The sequence below is a fragment of the Phocoena sinus genome, chromosome 10 (assembly GCF_008692025.1).
Source record: "Phocoena sinus isolate mPhoSin1 chromosome 10, mPhoSin1.pri, whole genome shotgun sequence".
In the NCBI taxonomy this organism is placed as follows: Eukaryota; Metazoa; Chordata; class Mammalia; order Artiodactyla; family Phocoenidae; genus Phocoena; species Phocoena sinus.
The window spans coordinates 42,073,568-42,087,396 of record NC_045772.1 but is presented as its reverse complement, the minus strand read 5'-3'; the positions used below and the strand labels follow the sequence as shown (position 1 = coordinate 42,087,396).

At 32.7% G+C, this 13,829-nt stretch overlaps 1 protein-coding gene across 11 annotated transcripts in view; it reads left to right on the top strand.

The window, feature by feature from the left end:
- The window catches only part of ZDHHC17 (zinc finger DHHC-type palmitoyltransferase 17), a 248,781-nt gene extending 235,748 nt beyond the window's left edge, over window positions 1-13,033 (top strand). For 10 of the 11 annotated variants that reach the window (XM_032644970.1, XM_032644966.1, XM_032644971.1 and 7 more), the window contains 6 exons: window positions 440-502; window positions 4,272-4,365; window positions 5,257-5,340; window positions 6,563-6,720; window positions 7,376-7,470; window positions 10,185-13,033. In XM_032644970.1, coding sequence (XP_032500861.1) covers window positions 440-502; window positions 4,272-4,365; window positions 5,257-5,340; window positions 6,563-6,720; window positions 7,376-7,470; window positions 10,185-10,323 — 633 coding nt within the window. In that variant the 3' untranslated portion in view covers window positions 10,324-13,033. The other variant, XM_032644974.1, reaches the window with a different exon arrangement.
- The last annotated feature ends 796 nt before the right edge of the window (window positions 13,034-13,829 follow it).

Sequence of the window (13,829 nt, the reverse complement as noted above, 5' to 3'; positions counted from 1 at the left end):
GAAATATTCCCATAACTAAATGTAGGGTTGCTTTTTCATATATCCAAGAAATAAAATTCCTGTATTCATATTATAATGAAATAGCAGGAGTAAGCGAAGAGATTTTATTATCTTTAGCTGAAAACATTGGTTAATTAAAAATGAGCATTGTGTTTGCTGATACTCATATATTTATTTTTATTGAAGTATAGTTGATTTTCAGTGTCGTGTTAGTTTCAGGTGTACAGCACAGTGATTCAGTTATACATATATATATTTTTTCTGTTTCATATTCTTTTCCCTTATAGGTTATTACAAAATATTGAGTATAGTTCCCTGTGCTATGCAGTTGGTCCTTGTTATCTATTTTATATTTAGTAGTGTGTATTGATACTCATATTGATGGCACAATAGTTGGTATTGTTCTGTTTTGAATAATTTTTTTTTTTTTAATTCACAGACAATAGTTGAACTTGCAGAGACAGGAAGTCTGGACCTCAGTATATTCTGCAGTACCTGTTTGGTAATATATTTTTCTTTATTCTTCCCTCTCCCCTCTTCCCCTACCAGTGGAATAGCGTAGAGAGTTTGGGAAACCAGGACAGTTTCTTTCACTGAGCACATTTCTTGACCCACCCCTGCAAAATGCCTTTTAGATCATGGTACAGGAGGAAAGATGGTGAAAAGATGTCTCCTTTCCAATGTGCTTATTCCCCCGATGGTAGACCTTAACTACACTTATGATTCAGTGGTGCCATTCATTTGTATTCATTCTTATTCTCTTTTTCTCTCTTAAAATGTAATTCAACAAATAAAAAACTAAGTAATAAAAGTATTTAAAGTCAAAAGTTTACTATGATTCCCTAATATACTGTTATCCTAATTATATTTTAAGAAAATTTATTCTTATATTTAAAGGTCACAGTGGGAAATTATTAGATAACTTTTAAGACAACATGGCCTCTAAACTGGTTCAATTAGAGCAGTTATCCATCTGTATTAGAGTGTTTATTCAACTTAGAGCACTATTTTATCATTGATATTAAACATTGTCATATTCAACCAGGTCATAGATAAAGCTATATATGAAATTAAATGGCATTTACTTATGGAATCAGATATAGTGATACTGACATTGTTTTATTACTATAGACATCTAATTTCTATAGAATAATACTGTTTTGTGTTTTAATGATTTTCTGCTTAATTTGTATAATTAGTTCTTGTGGAAAATATACAGACTGCCGCAGTGGTTAAACCATATTTCTCTACATGGAAATGGAAATATCCCCAAATCATGCTTGAAACTAAATGCCCTTTTATACTTTTAAGTTATACACTACAACTGAACTAATATCTTAACAGTTGAATAATAATAAAATAATTGACTTAGTTTAGGATTCTGGAATGAGTTTTTGAAACTAAGCTCTACTTCTACAGATTCTTTTAAGTTGTTTCACTTAACCAAACAGTTGTTTGGTTGTTTGTTTCTTTGACCTAACAGTTATGATTTTGGATGTTCGAAATATATACTGCTTTACTCTTGGTAACAACTTTAGGGTACTGACTGATTCTTTTGTATTTTCAAGCATGCTTTAAAAAGGCTTTTGTTTCTGTGCTTTACAATAGGTAATTTACAGAATTGTATTCTTAACATTTAGGACATTTTTATACTCTACTATTCTGTGAAAATATAATTCTGTTCCACAAAGTCAGGTATACATTGCTGATATCCTTGCCATATAGCAAACAGGTTGTTGTTTTTTTAACACTTTATAGGCTATGCATTTAATCAATTATACCAAATTGTCTTTCAAACATTGTGCATGTGCTTTTAGCAGTACACTCAAAGCAAGCTGTGATACATGTCATGAATAGTTAGACAACTTCACTAGAGAATTTTCTTTCCATCCTGAACATTGGGGTTAAAAGTATGGTCAGAAGTAAAACAATAACTTTCCATTTTGATAGGAAGACTAACATTTGGTAAACAGTTCAATTAAATTAGTTGGATGGTTCTTCAGGACTGATACAGATTCTTGGGTCAGCTGCCTACCACTGCTGTTGTTTTCTTATCCTGGTGTGGTTGTCATTTGGGGTCAGCAGTCTTTTCTCTAGACAGTTCAATGCAGAGGCCCTTCTTAATTGGGAAATATGAATTTAAGAGTTGATTCTCTTCAGTTTCCTTGTGCATGAGGTACTTGAGAATACCTGATAAGAAGCCTTTCATCTAGGTTGGAGACAGTCCTTTAAATGGTGCTTATTCCAGTATGCATAACCCCTTGGTTATAGATCATGGGGCACCTGATCTTCATCCAAAGATAGATTACAGTGATCAGCTTCAGAAACAAGCTTAGGATATCTTCTTAATAAGTTAAGCTAAGCTTTACAATAACATAACATAGTTAAGTTAACATAACAGTTAAGCTTTACAATAACATAACATAGTAACAAAGAGCTATTTGGGAAGAGAGTTTTAGACGGTAAATACTGACCTCAATTAACAAAACTAGAATTTAACATCTATTGAAACATAATCTTTTCTATCTAAAAGTACCCCCATTTTTATCAGATATAGCCAAATTATGATTGTAGAAAGAATATCCCAAGTGGAAAACACATTTTCTAACCATTTCTTTTTTCATTGTGAGGGCATCAGTCTTGCAGTCAGCAAACAGGTTCTTTATATAGAGTTGCTCAATACAGTTTCATTATTAAGTAAATATCTGATGGTAAGAACAAGACTTTCTCTCATCATAGCATAAACATTTTATTATATATTATGTTATAAGCTGCATAATTCTGGATAGATAATGTGTTATTGTAAAATAAAGAGCTTGTTCTATTATAAAATGATTCAAATTGACAGAGGTATTTTGTCATTATATGGGTATCTTTACTTTGAAAAATACACAGACACATGTAGATCAGAATTTTCCAAAAATGAATTGCTCTGTAAGTGAACTACGGCAACTGTTGTGTTTAGGAGCCTTGTGTCAGTTTTTGTGCAGAATTCATTGACAGCTGTTGCCCAAAGAGGAGACTTAGCTGAGAGTTGGAAGTAAGGATAAAATTTGTTTGATATATCCTACTTCTTTCTGCTAATAGGTTTAGTCTCATATCTGTGGTGAAGAATGACTTAGCCTTTTCTTGAGTCCACAGATTTTTTAATACATGTAAGAACCACATAGTGCACCTATGCCTTTTTCTTAGTACCTCAGAATAGTGTGTAATTTATGCAAACTGTTGGGGAAATGTTAGTGCTTTTATTGAAACACAAATAAAGGATATTACAAAATTTGTTTCTAGCAAGGGTTAATAACTGTAGCTCTTGTCATGTATCCAGCATTGGGACTAGCAGCTCTTTGAAGATCGCCAATGAGTTCTTGTATTCACTTGGTTGCTTTAGAGTAATGTAGAGAAAAACATTTCATAACACTTAGAACATCATAAACATGAGTTTTTTATTGCCTGTGAAGACCTGAAGAATGTATTTTATGTTTTTTAAAACAAACAGGGACTGCCTAAACTTCTTAAGCATGTTGTACTTTCTTAGATAAGGTCGTGCAGTTCAGCAGAGGAAGTGCTGTACCTTAATCTGAGATCTCAGATTTCTTTCACTAAAAGAAAGACGTGTACACTTACTGGGATTTTTTGCTGGATTTGTAAACTTTGGGAAGACATTTTATTAATGATGCGAATTTTTAAAGCTCTCTTTTATTCACTTCTAAATTGACCTTCCTTTTAGTAAGGAACCAATTTCATTTTATTAAGCAACAACCAGTATTATGACCATTAATTGCAATGCATTTTCATTAAGAAGCCTGAAGAGTGATATTTGAGGAATTTGAGGGCTGTGAATTAAATATAGTACCATTCATTGCAACAGCAAATTGATCTTTGATTCTTAATTATTTTTGTGAGTTGATGGTTCTGCCCCATCTTTATATTTTTATAAATATTTATATAAAATTTTTATATAAAAATGTTTATAAAATAATTTTCTATAAAAAATTTTTCTATAAAAATTTTAATAAAAATTTATAAAATATAAATTCTGCCCCGAATTTATATTTTAGAGTAGACTTATCCTCTTCATCTTTGTTGTTGCAGTTGAAATTTTATTAAACAAAAGTGATTTTTGTTTGGTTCTATTCCTTTGGAAACCTTGGTATAATCCTTTTCAAAAAATACCGGGTTTTTTTCATATTGTATTTTGAGAAAATAAAATGTTCGGCTTTCCTCTCTTAGGTATAGTGCCTTTCATAATCTTTTAACATGCCTGTTAACAGATACGGAAACCAGTGAGGTCCAAACATTGTGGTGTGTGCAACCGCTGTATTGCAAAATTCGACCATCATTGTCCATGGGTGGGCAACTGTGTAGGTAAGTTTTATGAGTAATTTCTAAATATATTGTTCATTTAAATTACTCTAGGTAACTAATGAAGTACAATATTAAAGTAGGTGTAGAAGGTTCATTCTAGCACCCTACAATACCCCTTGTTCCCCCAATTATTTTCTGAGTGGCAAAACATCAACTCAGTTGTAAGAGAGAGGGGAAAAGACATCATAAAATCAGTGTCTAGAAAAGATTGATATAATTTCTCTATCAATTCTCTCTGGTGCCTACTCTTTCCTATTTTCTCCATTGGATAACAGTGAAATCAGTAAAGAGGCAGATTGTGTTGTTTTTTAGTTAAACTAAAGAAAGTAAGGCAATAAAAAATATCTAAAGGTTGTTATGTACAGAGGCAGAGAAGGATGACAGATAAGAACTCTACATATCTCAGTGTTCAAGAATGGCATAGTCTGAGGAAATGAACTAAGTGGTCTGAGACGTGGCCCTGGAGATTTTATGAGAGGACAGCAGGGAAACATTACAAAGATTGTATGACTGTGTTGGGGAGAAGCCTTTAAAAAGTAGGATTTTAAAGTTTATAAAACTAAAGATAAAATAGGATTATTTAAACCTCAAGGCAAATAGTAGAATTAAAGCTCAAACTTGTGATTTATTTGGTTCATTAAGACTCTTTTGAATGAATATCATTGCAGTCACTACATCTTTGTGTGTCATTATAAGCATTCTTTTATTTTAACAATTTTATTAAAACATTTATTTTCTTGAAGAACATTTTGTAAAATAAATAATGTATGTGATTATTGTCCAAGGTGTATCTCACTTTTCATGGAATTTCGCCACCCCTACCTCACCCCTAGGTATATTTCCAGTTGTTTTTTCTTAGCTAAAAAAAATTGCTTCTGTTTTGTTCTTTAGGTGCAGGCAACCATAGATACTTTATGGGCTACCTATTCTTCTTGCTTTTTATGATCTGCTGGATGATTTATGGTTGTATTTCTTGTGAGTACAATTAGTTTTTTATCTTCTTAAAACACGTGTTTGTGTACTCATGCTTTACCATATTAACAAAAAATATGATAAAGACAAATGTGTTTTAACTAAAAATTATGGTTTGGGGCACCTCACTACAATGAAGCATAAAGAAAAAATAGATATAGAACTGTCAAACATGTTCAACATAGAGTATAAGAAACAGAATTATCAGTTAATTATCTTTTAATAGGCTTTGAAAAGCTTCTGGGTAAAAAACACCAACATTTTTCACATCACATGCTTGCTTTACTCTAGTAGTTTATAGATTTTGTGATTGTGCTAGTTGCTCTTTCTTACCAAACAGCTGGGAAAATATAGTTAAGTTTGCACAGAACTTGAAATATTTTGAAGAGTAAGGTATAATTATTGCCTATTAGAGAATATTTAAAAGGTTAAGAATAAGTTGTCATTCAGTGATCATATGGGTATAGTATCTTAGAAGAAATGATGGGGTTTTATTGCACTGAGAACATAATTTGGAAAGAATTTAAATGAAAATATTAGTTACTGTCCTTCAGGGCTTGGTGGTATTTAGCACAAAGATGTATTAGATACTGACTTAAAAATAAGTCTTGGATGATTTCCTAGTCCTCCTACTCCCACAGATATTAAGAATAATCTCTGTTATTGCCCTAATGAAAAAAGAGGTTACTTCCTCAAATAGGGATTAACAGAGAGAACGATTTTGTCAGAGATCTTTACCTAATTTCTGGCAGCCCAACACACCTGAGAGAGAGAGCATAGTCCTACTAATAACATCAGTTCTTTATGGCAGCAGCTCTCAAAGAGTAGATTTTGTTTTGGAAAAAGCCCCCCTCACCAAGGTGATCTTGTGTTATGTTCCTCCCCTCCAAAGAAGTCTCACATATCTGTATCATCTTATCTTTGTATAAAGGAATTGTTTTTTTACATATTGTATGTATGCAATACCAATCAAATAAAAACTGTATATCGTTACAGTACAGGTTTGTTGGTTTTTAGGATTGCCTGCTGCTTTTTCTATTTCTGCTTTTGATATGTTTTTTCACTAATGTACAAGGGGATTATTTAAGAGTATGAAAATACTTGCATTGAAAGTCATCATTTAAATTCTTGGATCGTGTTTTCTAAGTGGTGCCTACCACAAATGTCCACACGAGGTGCTTGAATGATTATTGAGTAAATTTGCGTTCTTCTGCTCTGATTTTAGACTGGGGACTCCACTGTGAGACCAGTTATACCAAGGATGGATTTTGGACATATATTACTCAAATTGCCACATGTTCACCCTGGATGTTTTGGATGTTTCTGAACAGTGTTTTTCATTTCATGTGGGTGGCTGTATTACTCATGTGTCAGATGTATCAGGTATGTGCAAGTGCATTATTTGTTCTTTAGTGTGCAGAGAACTTTTAAAAATTCACTCCTAGCTTAAAAGTTAACAATGTATTCTCTCTCTGTAACCATTCCTACTTTTCAGTAATTAAAATTTTTTCAAGAGTTAAAATTTTCAGTTTGCTGTTCCTTTCTTCTTCACTCTTTCTCTCCACCTCTCCTCCCTCTTCTTATATTATGAACTTTTAACTTTCAGTACTACTGTCATCAAAACTTTTTCTCTTTCCTGGTTTACATACATCCAGTTGGATATAAGTGTGAGCTTAGACTGATGGTTCCCTTAATTTTGTGTGTGTTTTAATATTTTATTACCTACAAATATCAGTATTTATTCAAGAGTTTTTTTCATTAGGATTTTTAAAAAAGCTCCTTCTTAAAGGGGCTGATGGAGAGGTAGTATGTACATAATGTCCATGCCTGCACATACACAGTGCCAGGTGACCTGTTTTTAAATATTTTCCCTGTTTAACCAGCTACTTCCCACAGAGTCAGATGGTACTGTGTAAACCCGCTTGATGATCTCCTGATGGAAAGCCAGAAACAGACTCCATCCTGATCCTCTTGAGAATTAACTTGTTTTATATTAAATATTCAGAGAGTTAATGGTTTGCTTTCTCTTGCCTCTTAGATATCATGTTTAGGTATTACTACAAATGAAAGAATGAATGCCAGAAGATACAAGCACTTTAAAGTCACAACAACATCTATTGAAAGCCCATTCAAGTACGTACATATCTATGAATTTAATATTTTCTCTTGACATATAAAGTTCCTTACTAACTAAACTCAGCAAATATCTAGTGAGTACATCAAAGAGAAGTATTTTCTTTAAGAATGGCAATAATATATGAAACAGGGAATATTTATTTTACTTAACAATGTGTAAAATAGCTTATAAAACATACCGAATACCAAGATTTCTGCCAGATGAAACATTGGTTAGTTCACCATAACTTTAGTATTTATCACATTAACTGTATATAAATTTGTGATATTCATTTTTTCCTTAATTATACAATTCAAACTTTATTGACCTACTAACGTTTAGTATTTGTTCTTTAACCTTTCCATCAATTTATAAATTTTCATTCAAAAATGAATGTATCCAGAAAATTGAAATAAGATTTTAAAAAATACAGTTGATTAAAATTCATTATTTAGGGAAATTTCCCAGACGCTAGGGCAACTACTTTTTGGTGCAAATTACTTACTTTATTTGCCCTCTGAATGACACAAAAATTTCCACACACCTAGTTTTCTTTTTTCTTTTTTTTAATTGAAGTATAATTGACATATGACATTATATTAGTTTCAGGTATACAACATAATGGTTTGATACTTGTATACACTGCAAAATGATCACTGCTAAAATCTAGTTAATGTCTGTCACCATACATAATTGCAAATTTTTTTTCCTTGTCATGAGAACTTTTAAGATCTATTCTCTTAGCCATTTTCAAATATGAAGTACAATATTAACTATAGTCACCATGCTGTATACTGCATCCCCAGGGCTTACTTATTTTAGAACCGGAAGTTTGTACGTTTTGAACCCCCCTCGCCTATTTCGCCCAGCCCCACCCCCAGCCTCTGCCCTCTACCAGTCTGTTCTCTGTATCTGTGAGCTTGAGTTTGGTTGTTCAGATTCCATGTAAGTGAGATTATGTGGTATTTGTCTTTCTTTGTCTGACTTATTTCACTTATAATGCCCTCACGGTCCATCCATGTTATCACAAGTGGCTATATTTCCTTCTTCTTTACAATGGCTGAATTTTATTTCAGTGTGTGTGTGTGTGTGTGTGTGTGTGTGTGTGTGTGTGTGTGTCGCATTATTTCAATCTATTCATCTGTCGATGGACACTTAGGTTGTTTCCATATCTTGCCTGTTGTAAATAATGCGGTAATGAACATGGGGTGCAGATATCTTTTCAAGTTAGCGTTTTCATTTTCTTTGGATAAATACCCAGAAGTGGAATTGCTGGATCATATGGTAGTTCTATTTTTAATGTTTTGAGGAACCTCCATACTGTTTTCCACAGCGGCTGCACCAATTTACATTCCCACCAACAGTGCACAAGAATTCCCTTTTCTACACATCCTCACCGACACTTGCTTTTCTTGTCTTTTTGATAATAGCCATTCAAACAGGTATGAGGTGATATCTCATTGTGGTTTTGATTTGCATTTCCTTAAAAATTAGTGACGTTGAGCATCTCCTCGTGTCTGTTGGCCATCTGTATGGCTTCCTTAGAAAAATGTCTATTCAGATCATCTGCCTATTTTTTAGTTGGATTGTTTGCTTTTTTGCTCTTGAGTTGTGTGAGTTCTTTATAGATTTTGGATATTAACCCCTTATCAGATGTATGATTTGCAAATACTTTCTCCCATTCAGTAGGTTGCCTTTTCATTTTGTTGATGGGTTTCCTTTGCTGTTCAGAACCTTTTTAGTCTAATGTAGTCTCATTTATTTATTTTTGCTTTTGTTGCCTTTGCTTTTGGTATCAGATTCACAAATTCATCACCAAGACTGATGTCAAGGAGCTTACCACTTGTGTTTTCTGGTTTCAGTTCTTACATTCAAGTCTAATCCATTTTGAGTTAATTTTTGTGTATGGTGTAAGATAGTGGTCCAGTTTAATTATTTTGCATGTGGCTATCCAGTTTTCCCAACACCATTTATTGAAGAGACTGTTCTATTCTTTTATTTATATATATACTTTTTAATTTGCATTCACTTCAAAGTTAAGAAACAGTAGTTTCCTAATAATAGAAATATTTAAAACTTTGAGTTTTACTCAAGCTGCTTATCTACTGCCATCAAGCTTTTGTGGTGCTATTAATTGTTGCATGTTTGTGGAAAGCATGTAAACCTTTAAATAAAAGCAAAAATAATAGAGTCGGTTGAGTAGTTTTGAGAATTCTCCCATAGGCACAATAATTGTGTAAGGTGTAAAACTGCTTTTCCAAAGGTATTCTTGAAGTTCTAAAATTTTGGGAACTTTCCTTGATATTTCTTTTTTTAAATTGCTATTCTTGGGTACACTGTCAAGTTTATGCTATTGATATTATTTTGTCTTTTACTCTCTCAATTTTGGATATAGTTTGTCTCCTTGCCAGAGAGCCACCAGTCAAGGAAAGGTTTTATCAAAAATTGCGTGTTACACAGGAATGAAAGAAATGCAAATTTGAATAACTTTAATATATAATTGTGTAACCCATTGTATTAGCAAAAGAGAAAAATCAGAGCCGTGAAGAAACATGAATGCATACATATTTTGTAGAGTTATAAGCAGGTTCTTTCTAGCAGGAAACCTGAGTTCTTAAGTTTCGAAAAAAATATGTTTAACATTAAAATGATATTAAACTCATATTAAATTATTGTACTAATAGACTTTTTTTTCTTTTTCTTTTTCTTTTTTGTTGGGGGTGGTGTTTAGCCATGGATGTGTAAGGAATATTATAGACTTCTTTGAATTTCGATGCTGTGGCCTCTTTCGTCCTGTTATTGTGGACTGGACCAGGCAGTATACCATAGAATATGACCAAATATCAGGATCTGGGTACCAGCTCGTGTAGCAGCATCTTTATCCTATGAAGCATATTGCTGAGTGGTGCCTGAAAATTGTGTCTGTCCGTGTCTCTCTCACACTCAAATCCACATCCTTTGAACAAATAGCATGCTATATGTAGGGCTAACTGTGAATTTTAGTCTTTTTTTTCAACACTTTTATTAACAAAAGTAAACATGGACAGAACACACTGCCACTTCTGGGAAGAATAAAGGTCTTAAAAAGAATGTTAATGGTTCTTAATATGGGAATTCACAAAATACTCAACTTTTTGGTTTTGTTCTCATAACATTTTTCATGAAAAAAGAGTGAACTTATTCTGTTGACAGACATGGTATACTGATCAGAAATGCTTGATTCTAGCTAAAATTAAATTTATGGTATACAGCTAAATTTTATGATGCAATCTAGTATTGCATTTAATTCCAAGAAAGTTGTCTTAAATTGCTTCAGACTAGTATTATGTACGTGTTAGAATGTACATGTAAATACTGTGATGAAAATCATGTGGTTTTATTAGGGATCTACTGTAATGTGTCTTCAAAGACACAAGAAAATAATGTTCACCAAAAAATGTGCTAACAATATTTTATTGCTATCAGCTGTTGGCAATGCTGATATATTTCTAGTTCAGTGAAATAATTTTTAGTAACCTTGCTCTAAGGTTTTATGGTCTGATAATAAAGCACTTGCATGAGTATAGTAAGTCATGTTATTTTGTTCAACTTAAAAGCCCTACTAAGTGCATGATACACCTCATAGTATGTATACTGGCACACACTATCCAGTAAAGCATAAATTAGAATTTAATTTGATGTGCACATAGTCCAGTTTTTTAAGGGTTGAGCTATTTTCAAGAAAAGACAGAACAAATAAGTTAATGCAAAATTCTCAATAATAGAAATAAATGGCTATACTGCAAAATAAAGTCTAGACAAAATAATGGAGTCTAGCTAAAGATGGAGCATGATCTCTGTACATATAGCACATGTGAATAAAAGAAAAGCTAATGGTATATTCTGGTTTTTAAAGAAAGACCTATCAGAAAGAATTTTATCCCTAAGATTGTTTCAATTTTCCCAATATTGAATGTTTTGAAATTTGTTAATGCTGTCTGAAACAATTTCAGAAAGATTTTCGAATTGTCAAACATGATGCACTGATCAATTTTTGTTGCAGCATTTCCATACTCTCATGGTGAACTGTTGGTCACTGCTTCCATAACTATTGTTTACAGGTTTAGTCCTCTTAAGCGCTATAGCAAACTGTGGTTCGAGCAACCTGTGGGAAACCTGTGAGAGGAAATGGGCTAGGGGAGGGTGGGAAAAGGGTGGTCCGACCAATGACAGATCCTAGACCAGTGTAAAGATTGCGTATCTGCATATAAATAATTTATCAAATAGTTTTCTCTTTGTGTCTCTATGTGTTAGTGTATTTAAAGCTGCTCATTTCATTTTATCCAACCAAAAAGAAAAGGGAGATAATTAATGAGCTTCTAGTGATGTTCAATATCGCTGTTGATAAGCATTATACCCTGCAAGTTCACTGCATGTCTGATGCTTGGTAAAATTAGTATTCTCTGTAAAATGCAGATTACAGGTATTAAAGCAGTCTAGTGGTATACCCGCCCCTTGCCTTAGTAAGAGGAGCAGTGAAAATATATATAGTTGATGTTCAGTATTTCCAAGTACCATTTTTATATAGTAGTTTCTTTGAGCATAAGTCATACATCAGAAAAATTACTCTTAGTGTACTTGAGTGTTTTAATATTAGAAAATTGGCATACGTACTTTATTTTTGAAAAGGGAAGAGATGGGTGTGGGGTGGCAATAGCATTGTGCCATTTTGTCATAGAATGTACAAAATTGGTTAACTTTACAGATGTCTCTGCTAGTTTTGACTACTAATTGGGGGAAATTTTAGATAATTTTTAAATTCAAAGTTATTTATAAAAGGCTAGAATTCATTTTAATTTTTTGTATTTTGAGCCACTTCACGTGAAGACTCAGTTGCAGTTTTTATCGAATACATTTTTATTAACAGTCAAATACAATGGTGGTTTTCTCAGAGTTTGGATGAGAGTGTTGCTACCATGTCCTTTCTTTATGGTACAATATTCTTTCTAGTGCAAAGGAGATGTCTTTTAGTTAGACAGAAAAAAACAAAACTCTAGATGTATACATGGAAAATATTAGCAATGTTAATGCTTTAGTACTAGCCATCTCATAGTACCAGTGAAATTTATAACTCAGAAATGGTCTGATGGTCAGGAGCCAACCATGCCTGTGTACTGTCTAATTATTTTGTAGGTCTGTGTGTGGAACCAGTTTAACCCCGTTCTAAAGTTGTGTATGAAGGTGACCCTTTGGGGAATAGTTCGTATCAGCTTCATTGCATACTTTTAGCAAATAGGAACTTATTTCTCAGCTCTAAACATGAATTACTTCTTTGGAATTTTTTCCTTATTTTGTTGTTCCCAGGAATTTATTTGAAATATTAATAGGCATAAAACAGCATCATTATTATACTTAAGCTATGGATATTTTTTATATTTTCTTTATTTATAACTGTGCCAAGTATTATTTTGCTACTTAACGTGTTACTCTGTGGAAAGAAAAACCTGTAAAGTGTTTAATAAATTAGCTCTCCTTACATAAATTAAATCTGTCAAAATTTTGTAAAATATCAATCAGAATAAATATTGACTCTTAAATGTGTGTTTGGTTTTTTGCTCAGTTCTCTTCAAGAAATTGATGAAACATGGGTAATGGTACCTGTGATATGAAAAGATTATTCTATATGTTTATATCTGGGTCAACTAGGAATCAGGTGGCAAGACTAGAAATTGGCAAAAATAGAAGGTGGTGGTAGTATTCTTTAAAAAAAAACAAAAACCAGCAACCTCTAATTCTGTGTGTGTATGTTTGTGTTTGTAATGAATTTTTTTTTAATAAGAGAATATGTTTTTCTTTAAGAATTTTTATTCTATGGAGTTACTTAGGATCCTCAAGGACTGTATGAATCTGTAAGATTTAAATGTAAGTATGTCTAAAGACTCTGTAGTAAAATAGTGGAAAAGGAAACCTACCAAGCATTGATCTCAGTTACTTGAGAAACCCTGCATGGCTAAGAAAGCTTTATTTGGGACTTCAAAAAGCAAAAATTACGGAGGAACCCTTTCCTGTTGTTCACATGATTGTTTATGGTTTAATTGAGAACCCAGTGGTGTTAAACAAATATTTTCAGATTGGACTAATTTTCATTTCATAATTATTTTACTGTATTGAAAGTAATGCCTCCAGAGCTGTGTAGAACTCAAGTAACAATGTTTTGAACAAATATAAATAATAAAGGAAATTCTACTGTAAGCCCTCCCTTTTCATTCCAGTTAGGTACTTTTCTCCTCTTTGTCTTCTTGTCTGGATTCCCCAGTCCTTCCCAGATTGGTAGTTTGTACCTATGATGTAGATTTCTGGTTCTAAGAGTTTACAGAGATAATTGGAAACAAGTGGT